The 13,959-nt window shown below is 44.5% G+C and overlaps 1 protein-coding gene and 1 pseudogene across 2 annotated transcripts in view; both read left to right on the top strand.

Annotated features, from left to right (window-relative positions):
* Window positions 1–2,578: 2,578 nt before the first annotated feature.
* The window catches only part of LOC136399337 (zinc finger protein 420-like), a 75,359-nt gene continuing 63,978 nt past the window's right edge, over window positions 2,579–13,959 (top strand). For both annotated transcript variants that reach the window (XM_066374414.1, XM_066374413.1), the window contains exons 1-3: window positions 2,579–2,717; window positions 4,965–5,091; window positions 13,859–13,932. In XM_066374414.1, the coding sequence (XP_066230511.1) occupies window positions 2,703–2,717; window positions 4,965–5,091; window positions 13,859–13,932 (216 nt within the window). In that variant the 5' untranslated portion in view covers window positions 2,579–2,702. The remainder of the gene's footprint in view (window positions 2,718–4,964; window positions 5,092–13,858; window positions 13,933–13,959) is intronic.
* LOC136399323 (zinc finger protein 91-like) overlaps window positions 2,612–13,959 on the top strand; it is a 195,745-nt pseudogene continuing 184,397 nt past the window's right edge.

Raw genomic sequence — 13,959 nt, 5'->3', positions numbered from 1 at the left:
GAAGAGCCCCCGGCCCCGCGCGGGGAGTCCTGTGTGGGAGCGGCGACAGCGAAGGGTCCCGGGGACGCGCAGAGCGGGGCTGGGAGGGGTCAGGGGACGGAGAGAGACACGGGAGGGGAGGAGAGGTCAGTGAGGGGCCATGAAGAGACGGCAACGTGGGGGTGCGGGGGGGACGGGAGCGCGACGGGGAGAGTGACGGTAACCGGGGAGAGGAGCGCGAGGGGAAGAAAGGGGAGAAACCCTGAGGAGAGGGAGGGGCCCGGAGAGAAGGGCGCAGGGAGGGGACTGGGGAGCAGAAGTGGGGGCGCAGGACCAAGCCGTTCAGAAGGAGGGAGTGGCTCAGAGGAGGAGAGCTGGGGGAGCGAGGAGGGACAGAAAAGGGGTTTAGGGATGAGGAGCCGAGGGAGAAACAGCTCTGAGTCAGCCTGCGGGGGAAGGGGGGAGCAGGAATGACGAACAGGGGCAGCAGGAGACACAGGTGTATGTGTGTGGGGAGAATGACGCGGACATGCGTGGAGATCAGAGCACTCAGAAAGATCAGGGAGAAAGAGCACGTTAAGATCAAATAGGTTTCAAGAGTTTCACGAAGCAGGTATAGGGACAGGAGCAGAGAAAACGGGAGAAAGAGCGGCGGAGGGGGTGAGGAAAGACCGGAAAGGACAATGGTGCATAGAAGCTGGGAAGAGACAGAAACAGACCCACAGACAGAAATACATAGAAGCAGAAAGAAGGGGAGCCGGGACCTGCTGAATGGTGAGCCCCTGGGATTTCATGATTAAGGTGTGATACACGGGCTTGTGGCTTTATAATCTATTTAACAGTCGCTGAATTGTTTTAGTTAAAAAGATTTGAATGAGAATTACCAATCTCCAGTTTCTAAGACTTGTGAATTTTACATTTATTTTCTTACAAGTTGCAGTCCTTGTTCATTCAGAGGGGTGACAGGTCAATCATGGGTCTCTTCACATTTCCTGGGATGGCAAGAGGGAGGGGACTTGGGTCAAAAAAATGACTGTCAGCATGTGATACTTTTTCAAGTAATATGAAAAGATTTGCTCTTTTAAAAAATTTTTTTCTAGTTCGCTGGATTTACTTTTTCATTTTGTGTCTCACATTTAATTCTTTTATTAAAAACTTATTGAGATAAATTATAGTTTGCAGAATATCTGCTTCCCTGTAAATAGTTATTAACTTCTGAAATAATCATTGGTGATATCTCATAACCAGTGCTTAATATTCATTGCCAAATATGAGGCTGTCTGAACTTTTTAAAACTCTGTATATCATTACATTAACAAAGATTTCATATCATTATCCTTTTAAACATATTGCATCTAGTTTACATTTTGAGCCTTACATTCTTTGTAGTGTGTCATATGTTTAAACAGCCATTGGTATTTAGAAATAATATTAGGCTATATGAGTGTGCACTTGGTAAGGACGTCTATGATCTTGTGTCTTGAGCTTTTCTAATGTTCATCAGCTTTTTCATCTTTTATGTGATTGTTGAGTTAGGGAGTGGGAGCCACCAAGCTGCTGTTCCTCTCAAGTCCCTCTTGTCCTCTCTGAAAACACTGAAGGATGACCTGGATTGACCTGAAACTTGGTCTTTATACAACTCTTTTCTATTCATTGTTAATTTGCTGTGCATATTTTCATAACTGTTTCTCCATGTTTTCACACTCAAAATCTGTATTCATCAATTACTCTTTTTAAAATAATTTGTGTAATTTCCTCAGGAAAAAAAAATGAAATTGTGCCCAGGGAGCAGGTCCTCACAATACTCAGAGATCTCTGAGGGTGCTGTGTCTGATCCCCATCAGCCAGTGCTGCTGAAAACAGCTCTGAGGGAGCAATGCAGGCATCACAGGGACCTAGATAAAGATGCCGTATCCTGGGCCACTGCAGACCCGCAGAACCACAGCTTAGCGTGGAGCCCTCATCCCCAAGGGCCTGTGTGCTTATTAAAGCTAAACTGTCCCCACTGTTTCAGATTAGATCACTTGAGGAATTTTAAGGAAGGACATCATCAGTTCCCTCCCCCTCAGCCTTGGAGAGCTGCTCTGGGTGGGGCGTCATTGTTGTGTTCATGAGCTGCTCCTGGTGATTCCAAGGTGAGCCCACCTATTAGCAGGAAAGTTTTGTGACTTGTTTCTTCTTTAAAACAATATTTATTTAGACTGTCATGGAGGTAAAGGTTGGCTTAGGCCCTAAGCCTTAGGGAATACATTTCAGAGGCAAAAGAGGGACCATTGGAGTTTAGGAGAGGGAAAGGTAAAGTTAGGTGGGGAGGCACCGACATGCCCCAGAGAGGAGAGCGCCCGGGATGCATTAGTGAGTGGGGAGCAGGGATGGTCAGGGGAGGTGACAGGGTGTTGTGTTGGGTTTGAGCGTTCAGGAGAGCAGCGCCTGTTCTCATTGCTGTGGGAATGTGTGGACGTCTGAGGGAGGACAGACAGGTGAAGACAGGAAAATAGTACAGTGTGGTCTCCCTGTAGGAGCTCATTTGTCCTGACTATTCTGTGAGAAAAGACAGAAGAGCATGTTTTATTCAGCATTTCCAGGTCCTTCTGTCTGTGACTGAGGTGGAAGTGGATAGAGGGGCTGTGTGGACACCTGTGGTGGCACATTCTCCAAATGCAGACTTGACTCCTCAACATATTGTCGCCTGAGAAAACAAGCAGAAGCCGGACCAGGACAGAATGGCTGCTTCTCAGGTAAGTGATGTGTCCTGCTCAGAGGCTGTGTTTGCTTTTCCTCCTAACTTCAGTGGATTTAGGACCTTCAACCTTTAATTCTCTACTTCTGATGTTCTTGCCTAGTGAGGTTGCTTTTATTTACTTGCTTTCTCTTCTTTTTTACTGTAAAGGTCAGCAGCTTATATACTTCCCTCCTTTTTGTCCCAGAGCCTTCTGTGCATTCTCTCCATTCAGGCTCCCTGAGGGCGTGAACAATCCCCACCATGAATTAATGACCTTCCACTTCTGAAAACATCCCCTCTGTGACAGATCAACCTGGGAGGGCACCGTGTCCACCATCCCTGTGGGGATGGTCAGAGGCTGGGGCATCAGTGAAGAAGGGAGTGTAGGCTTTAGGTTCATGTGGCTGCAGCGTCAGCTCTGTGGGACAGGATTAAGGAAATCACCTTCCACAGGTCCGAATAGCACAGAAAGTTCTGGCAGAGAAGAACAGCTGGAAGAGACTTGATTGGTGAGAAAGACTCGCTGTTTAAGGGGAGTGTTAAAGAACAGAACCTGGGGGGATACATGGGACGGACATTTGCAAAAATTATAGAGTACATTTGAAGTAAAACTCAAGGTCTACGCTTCGCTCTGTGTTTCAGAAAATAGTTTCACAACAAAGGAAGAGTTACCTAGTTCTAAGATTATGTTATAGTAAACTTTCAGATAGGACTGTGGTGGCTCTGCATCCTCTGTGAGAACAATAAATTTCTGACCTGAAACAAAAATCTTTCAGGTCAGTCATGTATGAATTTCTTCCCATGTATTCTTTCCCTGTGCTATTCAGAAGTATGGCATGGGGACCAGAGACATTGGTGTCAATGGTAAAAAATGAGCTCGTTAAACATGTGGAAACACAGTTCCCATCCCAAAACTCTTGAGTGAGAATTAGCATTTTTAGCAAACTGCAGTTTATTATTGTCCACATGAAAATTGAAGAAGTACTTACACGTACAACTCACCCTTTTTCAACTGAGAAAGATACATGATTGATTGTGAATGATACAAATCCACACGACTATGTTGATACCTTAATTTTACTGATTGATTCATTGACTGATTTAGAGAGAAAAATATGAATTTGCTGTTTCACTTGTTTGTATTCATTGGTTGATTCTTGGATGTGCCCTGACCGGGAATTGAATCTGCAACCTGGCATATTAGAATAATTCTCTAACTGATTGAGCTACCTAAACAGCGTGATGCCTTAATTTTAAAATTTGTATTCCTGGCCATTTGGCTTAGCCATAGAGCATCTGCCTGGTGTGTGGAAATCCTGGGTTTAATTCTTGGTCAAGGCACAGAGGAGAAGCGATCATCTGTTTCTCTACCTCTCCCTCTTCTTTTTCTCTCACACTCTCTTTTTCTCTTTCTCTTCCCTTTCTGTCACCATGGCTCGAATGGTTTAAGCAAGTTGACCCCGGGTACTGAGGATGTCTCCACGGCCTTGCCTCAGCTGCCAAAAATAGTGTGGTTGCCGAGCAATGGAACAGTGGCGCCAGATGGGCAAAATATTGCTCAATAGGGAGCTTGCTAGGTGGATCCTGGTCGAGGCACATGTGGGAGTCAGTTTATCGGCCTCCTGCCCTCTTATTTAATAAAAAAAAATTTGTTTTCCTGAAAAGTAAAGTCTGTGTAGTGTATTTGTGGACAGGTGTTATCCTCTTTCCTCAGTGTTAGAATATATGTTAAACAATATTACTGGTGTAAAAAAAAACAAACAGAAAAATAAATCCCCCCCCCCTTTTTTTTTGTGAGAGACAGAGAGGGACAGATAGGGGCAGACAGACAGGATGGGAGAGAGATGGGAAACAGGGAAACGTCAATTCCTCGTTAAGGCTCCTTAGTTGTTCATTGTTTGCTTTCTCATATGTGCCTTGCTCTGGGGGCTACAGCAGAGTGAGTGACCCTTGCTCAAGCCAGAGACCATGGACCCAAGCCAGCGACCATGGGGTCATATCAATGATCTGAGCTCAAGCCAGCAACCTCAGAATTACTATCATGGGTGCTGTGCATCCCAGTGTGGTGCTTTATTCACTGTGCCACCACCAGGTCAGGCAACAATAACAACAAAAAAATTTTTAAATTATATTACTTGGAGAAAATGATCTTACTTGATAATTTAGGATTCTGTTCTAGGTCAAAACCCTCTCCTGTGTTTTCAAGTTGGGTGACATTATGAACCCTGCTCATCACCCTTTGGCAATGTGTCATTTCTTTCAGGGAACTTTGACTTTCAGGGATGTGGCTGTAGATTTCTCTCAAGAAGAGTGGGAATGCCTGGATGCAGCTCAGCGGAAACTATACGTGGATGTGATGTCGGAGAACTACAGGAACCTGGTCTCCCTGGGTGAGGATGACTTCCTTCCTGACTTTATTCTCTACCTGCAGGGTTTTGTCTCCTTGATTAGGAGAACGTCTCCTTTGAGCTTCTGCCTTGAATGGCTGATTTCAGACCTGCCCTCAGGGAACTAATATGGGGGTTTGCTGGTGTAGGAAGAAAGGCTTCATGCTGTACATTAATCAGAAGTCAGTGTCTGAAAACTTTTGTGTTGTCTAGAATAATTAAGATGTAGCAGAAAACAGTATTTTGGAAAATTAATTTCTTTTTTTTTAATTTTTATTTATTTATTTATTTTTTACAGAGACAGAGAGTGAGTCAGAGAGAGGGATATATAGGGACAGACAGACAGGAACAGAGAGAGATGAGAAGCATCAATCATTAGTTTTTTATTGCACGTTGCAACACCTTAGTTGTTCATTGATTGCTTTCTTATATGTGCCTTGACCGCCGGCCTTCAGCAGACCAAGTAACCCCTTGCTGGAGCCAGCGACCTTGGGTTCAAGCTGGTGGGCTTTTCCTCAAACCAGATGAGCTCACACTCAAGCTGGTGACCTTGGGGGTCTCGAACCCAGGTCCTCTGCATCCCAGTCCGATGCTCTATCCACTGCACCACCGCCTGGTCAGGCTGGAAAATTAATTTCTGTAGTACTGTAATATTGTACCATGTCCTCTCAAGTTGGGATAAACTGGATTGGAAATGGAAGGTTCTCTGTCAAAACTAATATTCCCTTTTTTAACAAGTGTGTTTTGCTGTCTGTAAGTCCTCGCCCTCTCTTTTTCTCCTTTATTTTATTTCCTATGAGATGGAGGGAGAGAGAGAGAGAAGTGAGAAACATTAACTTGTAGTTTTGACACTATAGCTTTTTTTTTTCATTTTTCCGAAGCTGGAAACGGGGAGGCAGTCAGACAGACTCCCACATGTGCCCGACTGGGATCCACCCGGCATGCCCACCAGGGGGCGATGCTCTGCCCATCTGGGGCATCGCTCTGCCGCAACCAGAGCCATTCTAGTGCCTGAGGCAGAGGCCACAGAGCCATCCTTAGCGCCCAGGCCATCTTTGCTCCAATGGAGCCTCGGCTGCAGGAGGGGAAGAGAGAGACAGAGAGGAAGCAGAGGGGGAGGGGTGGAGAAGCAGACCTCTCCTGTGTGCCCTGGCCAGGAATCGAACCCGGGACTTCTGCACGCCAGGTCGTCACTCTACCGCTGAGCCAACTGGCCAGGGCCCACACTATAGCTTTTTATTGGTTTCTTCTCACATGTGCCTTGACCGGAGTCTCAAGCCGAGCCAGTGACCTTTTGCTCCAGCCAGTGACCATGGGGTCATGTCATGCTCAAGCTGGTGAGCCGGCACTCAGGCTGGTTTTTATCTTGGGACCTCAGTGTTCCAGGTCAGCACCCTTTTCAGTGTGCCACATGTGTCAGGCTGTCCTTTTTCTCTTCTTGGAGCACTGGAATGTGAAGGAAAATGACAGTATCCTTCCATCCAGGTGGGTGGGATGAGGAAGCAGATGAGGCAGGGAAGAGACCTGAAGAACACAGAGGAGGCCAGACCTTACAGTGTGGTTGGGAAGCTGCTGCAGTGGAAAGGGCTGTGAGAGGCCCAGGTGTATCCCTGTTGTCATACAGGGACAGCTGATCTCCAACACGTCCCGTGTTCCTGCGTCCTCTCGGGACTCTGCTTTTGCTTCAGTGACCTCCATCATCACATTAGCCAAGGGGGCGGGGTCCTCCCTTGAACTGTGAGGGCCGCTGTAGTCTGGCTCCTATTCCATTGCTTTGGGGACCTGGGAAAATCTGTGCATGTAGCTGAGGAATTGAATGATAAGCTGCTTTTTTTCTCATGTAGCAGTGTATGAAGGAAGTGGTTGAGGATGTTAGAATTAACTGCAGAAATTTCAGGAATCCTGGGGATAGATGTCATGTTTTCAGGTTTATCATTTCTAATCCTGTGGTTTCCCACGAGACCCTACGGAGTGTAGACTCAGTGATCTCATCACAGCACAAGGCACCTCTGCAATGTGCGAAGATTGAATTCTCTTTCAGAAGGTCCTTTTGTTTAGTATGAAGTATCATTTAAATTTTTCTGCCTATATTTTCTAATTTTCCATGTGAGAATGATTTTGTGTCTGTATTTTTTTTTTTTTTTTTACAGGGACAGAGAGAGTCAGAGAGAGGGATAGATAGGTACAGACAGACAGGAATGGAGAGAGATGAGAAGCATCAATCATCAGTTTCTCATTGAGACACCTTAATTGTTCATTGATTGCCTTCCCATATGTGCCTTGACTGCGGGCCTTCAGCAGACCGAGTGACCCCTTGCTTGAGCCAGCGACCTTGGGTCCAAGCTGGTGAGCTTTTTTTTTTTTTGCTCAACCCAGATGAGCTTGTGCTCAAACTGGTGACCACGGGGTCTTGAACCTGGGTCTTCCGCATCCCAATCCAATGCTCTATCCACTGTGCCACCACCTAGTCAGGCTGTGCCTGTATTTTATAGAGTTCTTTAATAAGTTACTGCCTTAGGCAGTGTTGGCCCCCCAGGTAGGAAAGTGTCCATGTTACTTGTTTTCATCATCACTGTCATTCTGTAATTCTCTCCTGCCCAGTCCAGAGCTGCCTAGGACTGTGTCCTATGTCTTCATGATGACTTTCTGATGAGATCTTTGTTATAGTTATGCTTTGAGATTCACAAGTGCTAATGCAACGTGCTGGCATGTTCTCCTTTGATAAGAATTGGGTTACAGGCTTAATAAGCATTTTATATTTAGAAATAGGCTTTCTTCCTTAATTCAAGTTCACTTCAGGCAAAAGCAATGATGAGGGTTTTTATTTGCTTTCTCAGCATTCACCTTTATCATGGTGTACTTAATCTGAAATGTGTAAAGTTTTGTTTTTTCAATATTTTACAACTTTCTAATGATTTTTTTAAATTAGAAATGAACGTTTTCTTTTTTATTTTTCAGTGAGGTGCATTACAGCCTATACATTTTGTGTAAGAGTAGTTGAAGTATATTAAACCTGAAAAGATTTCTCATGTCATTTAAATGTTACTATATTACAATTATCCTTCAGTTATTTTTCAATGATTTGACTGCTTTGTCTAAGAAATTTTTCTGCTGTATAATACAGGTCATGATGCAAAATGTTTGCTTTTGCAGGATACACTCAGTTATAAATTTTAACTATATAGAACAATATTATACAAATGGAACTTTTGTATAGCATTCAGAATTCTGGGGATAAATTTTCTATTTTCATTTTGCTTTTTTTTCATTGAGTAGTATTTTTTAATTAGTTCCAGCTGTACTGCACAGTGGTTAGTCCTTCATATACTTTACAAAGTCTGAAAGTATTCGTTGTGATATTTCTAGGACCCAGCATAGTTATTATAATATTATTTACTATGTTCCCTATGCTGCACTTTATTTACATCCCATGACTATTCTGTAACTACCAGTGTGTTTTTCTCAATTGCTTCTTTTTTTTTTTGTATTTTTCTGAAGCTGGAAACGGGGAGAGACAGTCAGACAGACTCCCGTATGTGCCCGACCGGGATCCACCCGGCACGCCCACCAGGGGCTACGCTCTGCCCACCAGGGGGTGATGGCGTTGCTCTGTTACGACCAGTGCCACTCTAGCGCCTGGGGCAGAGGCCAAGGAGCCATCCCCATCGCCCAGGCCATCTTTGCTCCAATGGAGCCCCGGCTGCAGGAGGGGAAGAGAGAGACAGAGAGAAAGCAGAGGGGGAGGGGTAGAGAAGCAGATGGGCACTTCTCCTGTGTGCCCTGGCCAGGAATCAAACCTGGGACTTCTGCACGCCAGGCCGACACTCTACCACTGAGCCAACTGGCCAGGGGCTTCATTTTTTTGACCCAGTCTTCCAACTCCCCTCTCCTCTGAAAACCATCACTCTGTTTTCTGTACCTATGAGTCTGTTTGTGGTTTGCATATTCATGTATGTTGTTCTTTATTTATTTTTTATAAATGAAGTTTTTTTTTTTTGTTTTGTGACAGAGACAGATGGAAAGACAGACAGGGAGGGAGAGAAATGATGAGCATCAATTCTATGATGGCGGCACCTTAGTTTCCCACTGATTGCTTTCTCATATATGTCTTGATGGGGAGGGGTCTAAAGCAGACCGAGTGACCCCCTTGCTCAAGCTGGTGAGCCTGGTTCAAACCAGAGGAGCCCACGCTCAAGCTGGCAACCTCGGGGTTTCAAACCTAAGTCCTCCATGTCCCAGTTCATCGCTCTATCCACTGCACCACCACCTGGTCAGGCTAAATGAATTTTTTTGTTGTTGTTGTATTTTTCTGAAGCTGGAAACGGGGTAAATGAATTGGTTTTTAAGTGACAGGAAGGGAGATAGAGTAATAAACTACTCCATGTGCCCTGACAGGTTTTGACCCAGCAACCCTAGTCTGGGCCTGATGCTCAAATCAACGCAGCAAACTTCAGTACCTGAGGGTGACACTTATACCTAATGAGCCATCATCATCACCCAAGGCCGACAACCTAACAAATCTGGCTTTTTGATGTGGGAGGGGAAGGAAGAGAGAAGATGAAGACTGAGGGAAGAGAAGCAAATAGTCATTTCTCATGTGTGTCCTGACCAGGGTGCGAGACCAGGACTTCTGCACGCCAGGCTGACACTCTGTCCACTGAGCCAGCTTGCCAGGGTTATATTGTTCTTTATATTCTATATATAAATGACATCATATAGTTCATGTCTTTCTGTGCCTCACCTATTTCACTTAGCACAATTTATTCTATATGTGTCTAAGCTTTTGCAAGTGCTAAGCTTTCATTCTTTATTAAAACATTTATTTCTTCACATTTATCATTCACATTTTTTATCTCTCTTGCTCCTTTTTTTTTTTCCTGAAGTGAGAAGCAGGGAGGCAGACTCCCACTGGGATACACTGGCATATGCACTAGGGGGCGATGCTCTGCCCATCTGAAGCGTTGCTCTGTTGCAACTCAGGCCATTCTAGCACCTGAGGCAGAGGCCATGGAGCCATCCTCAGCGCCAGGGCCAACTTTGCTCCAATGCAGCCTTGGCTGTGGGAGGAGAAGACAGAGACAGAGAAAGGAGAGGGAGAAAGGTGGAGAAGCAGATGGGCGCTTCTGTGTCCCCTGGCTGGGAAATGGACCCAGAACTTCCACATGCTGGGCTGATGTTCTACCACTAAGCCAACCAGTCAGGGCCTCTTTTGCTCTTTTTAACTATTTTTTTTTTGTTTGGTAGGTTTTTCTGTTAGTTTTTTTTTTTTTTTTATTTAGTGAGGCAGAAAGGGAGAGAGATGAGAAGTATCAACTCCTATTTGAGGCACTTTCTTATGGTTCATTGATTGCTTATTATATGTGCCTTGACCAGGGGGCTCCAGCTGAGCCAGGAACACCTTGCTCAAGCCAGCCATCTTGGGCTAAAGTTAGCAACCATGGGATCATGTAGGTCAGCAGTTCTCAACCTGTGGGTCGCGACCCCGGCGGGGGTCAAATGACCAAAACACAGGGGTAGCCTAAAACCATCAGAAAATACATATTTCCGATGGCTTTAGCCCTGAGAAGCCGCGCTACCATCTGCAGCAGCGCTATTCAGCTTGAACACACGCCTATTCAGCTTGAACGCATGCCCTTACGGACGTGCATTCCAAACTGAATGCCTGCAGTCACTCGTCCGGGGCCTAAGGGGCGGGGGAAGCGGGGGAATGCTCCACAGTCCATAGCAGCGTGGCTGCTCATCCATAGCAGCGCATTACGTGTGTCCAGCGCTTGCTGACGTCATCAGTGGGCGGGTGCAACAAGCGCTGGAGGACAGAAGCCTAGGAGGCAGAGAGCCAAGAGAGCCTGCGAGACAGCCAGCTGGTGTAAAAAAGGTTAATAATGTAAAAACAGTACACACACCATACACACAATACTGTGTAAGTGTAAGGTGCTTTGTGTGTAATCATTACACAGTACACAGAGCAGCTTACACTTACACAAAGCACCATACATTTACACAGTGTGAACTACATCAGTCTTATACTATTAGAGACCACTATAAGATGTAGTTCACACTGTTCTCCAATGTATAATTATCTCCCATATCTCCCACTATTTTCCCATATTCTGAGTGAGGAAACTGCTGAAATCAGCGGTTTCCGGCATTGAATCCGCCTCCTATTGATTTCATTGAGAGTGCAGCGGATTTTGTGGAAGAGAGCTTCTGAGAATCTTGGGTTACCACACAATCCGCGGCAGCCTCCTTTTGATTTCAATAAGAGGCTGAGAAATGACAGTTTCCGACACATTTCTTCCTCTCCTATTCAAGTCAATGGGAGGCCGCAGCAGATTCCGCTCAAATATAGAGCATGTTGCTTAATTTTTTTCACGCTAGAACTTTTCCTAGAGCAGAAAAATTCCAAAGGTGGAATCCGCCACCCCCAATAGACTGAAAGAGGCCTCACACTGAGGAATCTGCTGTGCGGATTCTGCAGTGTAAAAGATCTGCCTCCTATAGAAGTCTGGCTCAATGTCATGTTCCTCAAAGAAGGCAGATAATGTAGGAAACATGTAAATTTTATTTTTATCCAATTTATTTTTCCAAAGGTGAAGTTTCATTTGGAATGATTTAATTTTTTGGACAAATCGAGGCACGTTGCATTTGGTCCTTGCAGTGATAAATTTAAGTCATTCAAGATGACAAAGATGTCCACCAAGTAAGCTATTTTCTGCAGCTCAGTTTTATCGATAAAAAGTGCTTCGAATTGCTGTCTTGCTTTCTGATTAAAAAATGTTTTCAGTTCATCACAAAGCTCAAAGACATGTTTTAAAACTTTTCCTCTTGACAACCATCTGACTTCAGTGTGAAATAACAGAGCATTGTTTGGCGCATCTAGCTTGTTGCACAGTTGCCAAAACAGCCAACTGTTTAAGGCGCTCGACTTCTGTGAAAGAACATTTGCACATGCTTGCAGACGAAATTTCATCATACTTTCCTAATCTACCTGACACCCCATTTGCACTTGCCAGAAGTCCATTCACAGTGAAAGTTGAAGATGTTCCGGAGACAGCGCAAGAAGAGTTCATTGACCTAATTAACAATGATGCAGCGAGAACAGATTTCTCTACGATGCCACTGACAAAATTCTGGATTAAGTGTTTACAGTTATATCCTATTCTGTCTGAGACTGTGCTGTGCCTTCTTCTTCCTTTTCCAACAACCTATCTTTGCAAAACAGGGTTTTCCAGCTTGCTGGTCATCAAGTCTAAATACCGAAGTAGACTTGTTGTGGAAAATGATCTTCGCTGTGCCCTTGCAAAGACTGCCCCAAGAATTTCTGAATTGGTAAGCAAGAAGCAACCACAACCAGCTCACTGAATTTGGCACATACTGTTGCAAAATATTGCACTGTTGTTTACTGTTATAGTACTGTTGTTATATTTAAACCCATGCTATGCCATGGTGAAATGTTATTTATTTGGAATTGTTGTTATATTTAAACCCATGCTATGCCATGGTGAAATGTTATTTATTGGAATTAGTAATAAATATTTCTCAATATATAATTAAATATTGTTTTTGTGATTAATCACTATGTTTAAATTATGTTTGATTTGTAGCAATGAGACTACAGAATGCATATCAGGTATTTACATTCTGAATCATAACTGTAGCAAAATTACAGTTATGAAGTAGCCACCAAAATTATTTTTTGGTTTGGGGTCACCGCAACATGAGGAACTGTATTGCGGGGTCACAGCATTAGAAAGGTTGAGAACCACTGATGTAGATGATCCCATGTTCAATTCTGCAACCTTGCACAGAAGCTGATGAGCCTCTGGTTCTGAGGCCAGAGATCTTCGGGTTGCAGACCTGGAACCTCAGCATCCCTGGTTGACACTCTATCCACTGCACCACCACTGGTCATGCTATTTCTGTTTTTGATATGTGTCTTCAGTGCTGCAGTCTCTGTGTTTGAACAATTACTTTATTTCAGTAGTCAGTACAGTGCATTTACCATGTACTGCCATTCTCTTTGCACTCTGTGTCATGCAGAACAGAAACAGGTCTCTAGAAGCAGCAAAGCAGTCAGTTCATTGATCAGTACTGTCATCTCTGTCTCTCCTGAGAAGTCCCTGGGAATTGGGGATTCTTATAATATTGCCATTGTGTGGCAGGGTGTTTGAGCAGCTATTATCAGTATTGAAAGCAACTTTTCATCCCTCTCTGATGTGATGTTTCCTCATTATCTTTCTTGGTATTTTATTTTTATTTTTTTAATATGCAATGGTGAGAGGAGGGGGAGGCAGAGAAATAGACTGCGGCATATGCCCTGACCGGCATCTACATGGCAAGCCTACTAGGGGGCGATGCTCTGCCCATTTGGGACCTTTGCTCCATGACAACTGAAGCCACTTTTATTTAGCACCTAAGACAGTAGTTATGGAGTCATCCTCAGCGCCAGCTTCCAAGTAGCTCAAATTAAGCCATGGCTGCAGGATGGGGGGAGAAGAAAGAGAGAGACAGAGAGAGAAGCAAAACTGGAAAGGATAGAGAAGCAGATGGATGCTTTTCCGGTGTGCCCTGCCCAGGAATGAAACTCTAGACATCCACATGCCTGGCCATCGCTCTCCCACTGAGCCAACTGGCCAGGGCCACCTTTCTTAGTTTTTCTTTGGAATCCTAACCTGCCCATGGAGTACTAAAAATGTAATTTGTTCAGTAATTGCTGACACGTCCATTCACTTTGTTTAATTACTGTGAACATTTATTTTGTCTCTTTCAGCTATGTCATTAGTAGAAAACAAGACTGTGTTACAAAAAGCAAGGCTAGAAGATTTCTTCTCTAAAACAACACTGGTAAGATACGGAAGATGTTGCTTTGAT

The sequence above is a fragment of the Saccopteryx leptura genome, chromosome 3 (genome assembly GCF_036850995.1).
Source record: "Saccopteryx leptura isolate mSacLep1 chromosome 3, mSacLep1_pri_phased_curated, whole genome shotgun sequence".
Classification (NCBI taxonomy): Eukaryota; Metazoa; Chordata; class Mammalia; order Chiroptera; family Emballonuridae; genus Saccopteryx; species Saccopteryx leptura.
Note: the sequence above shows the minus strand (reverse complement) of the source record. Positions and strands in the feature narration are given on the sequence as shown.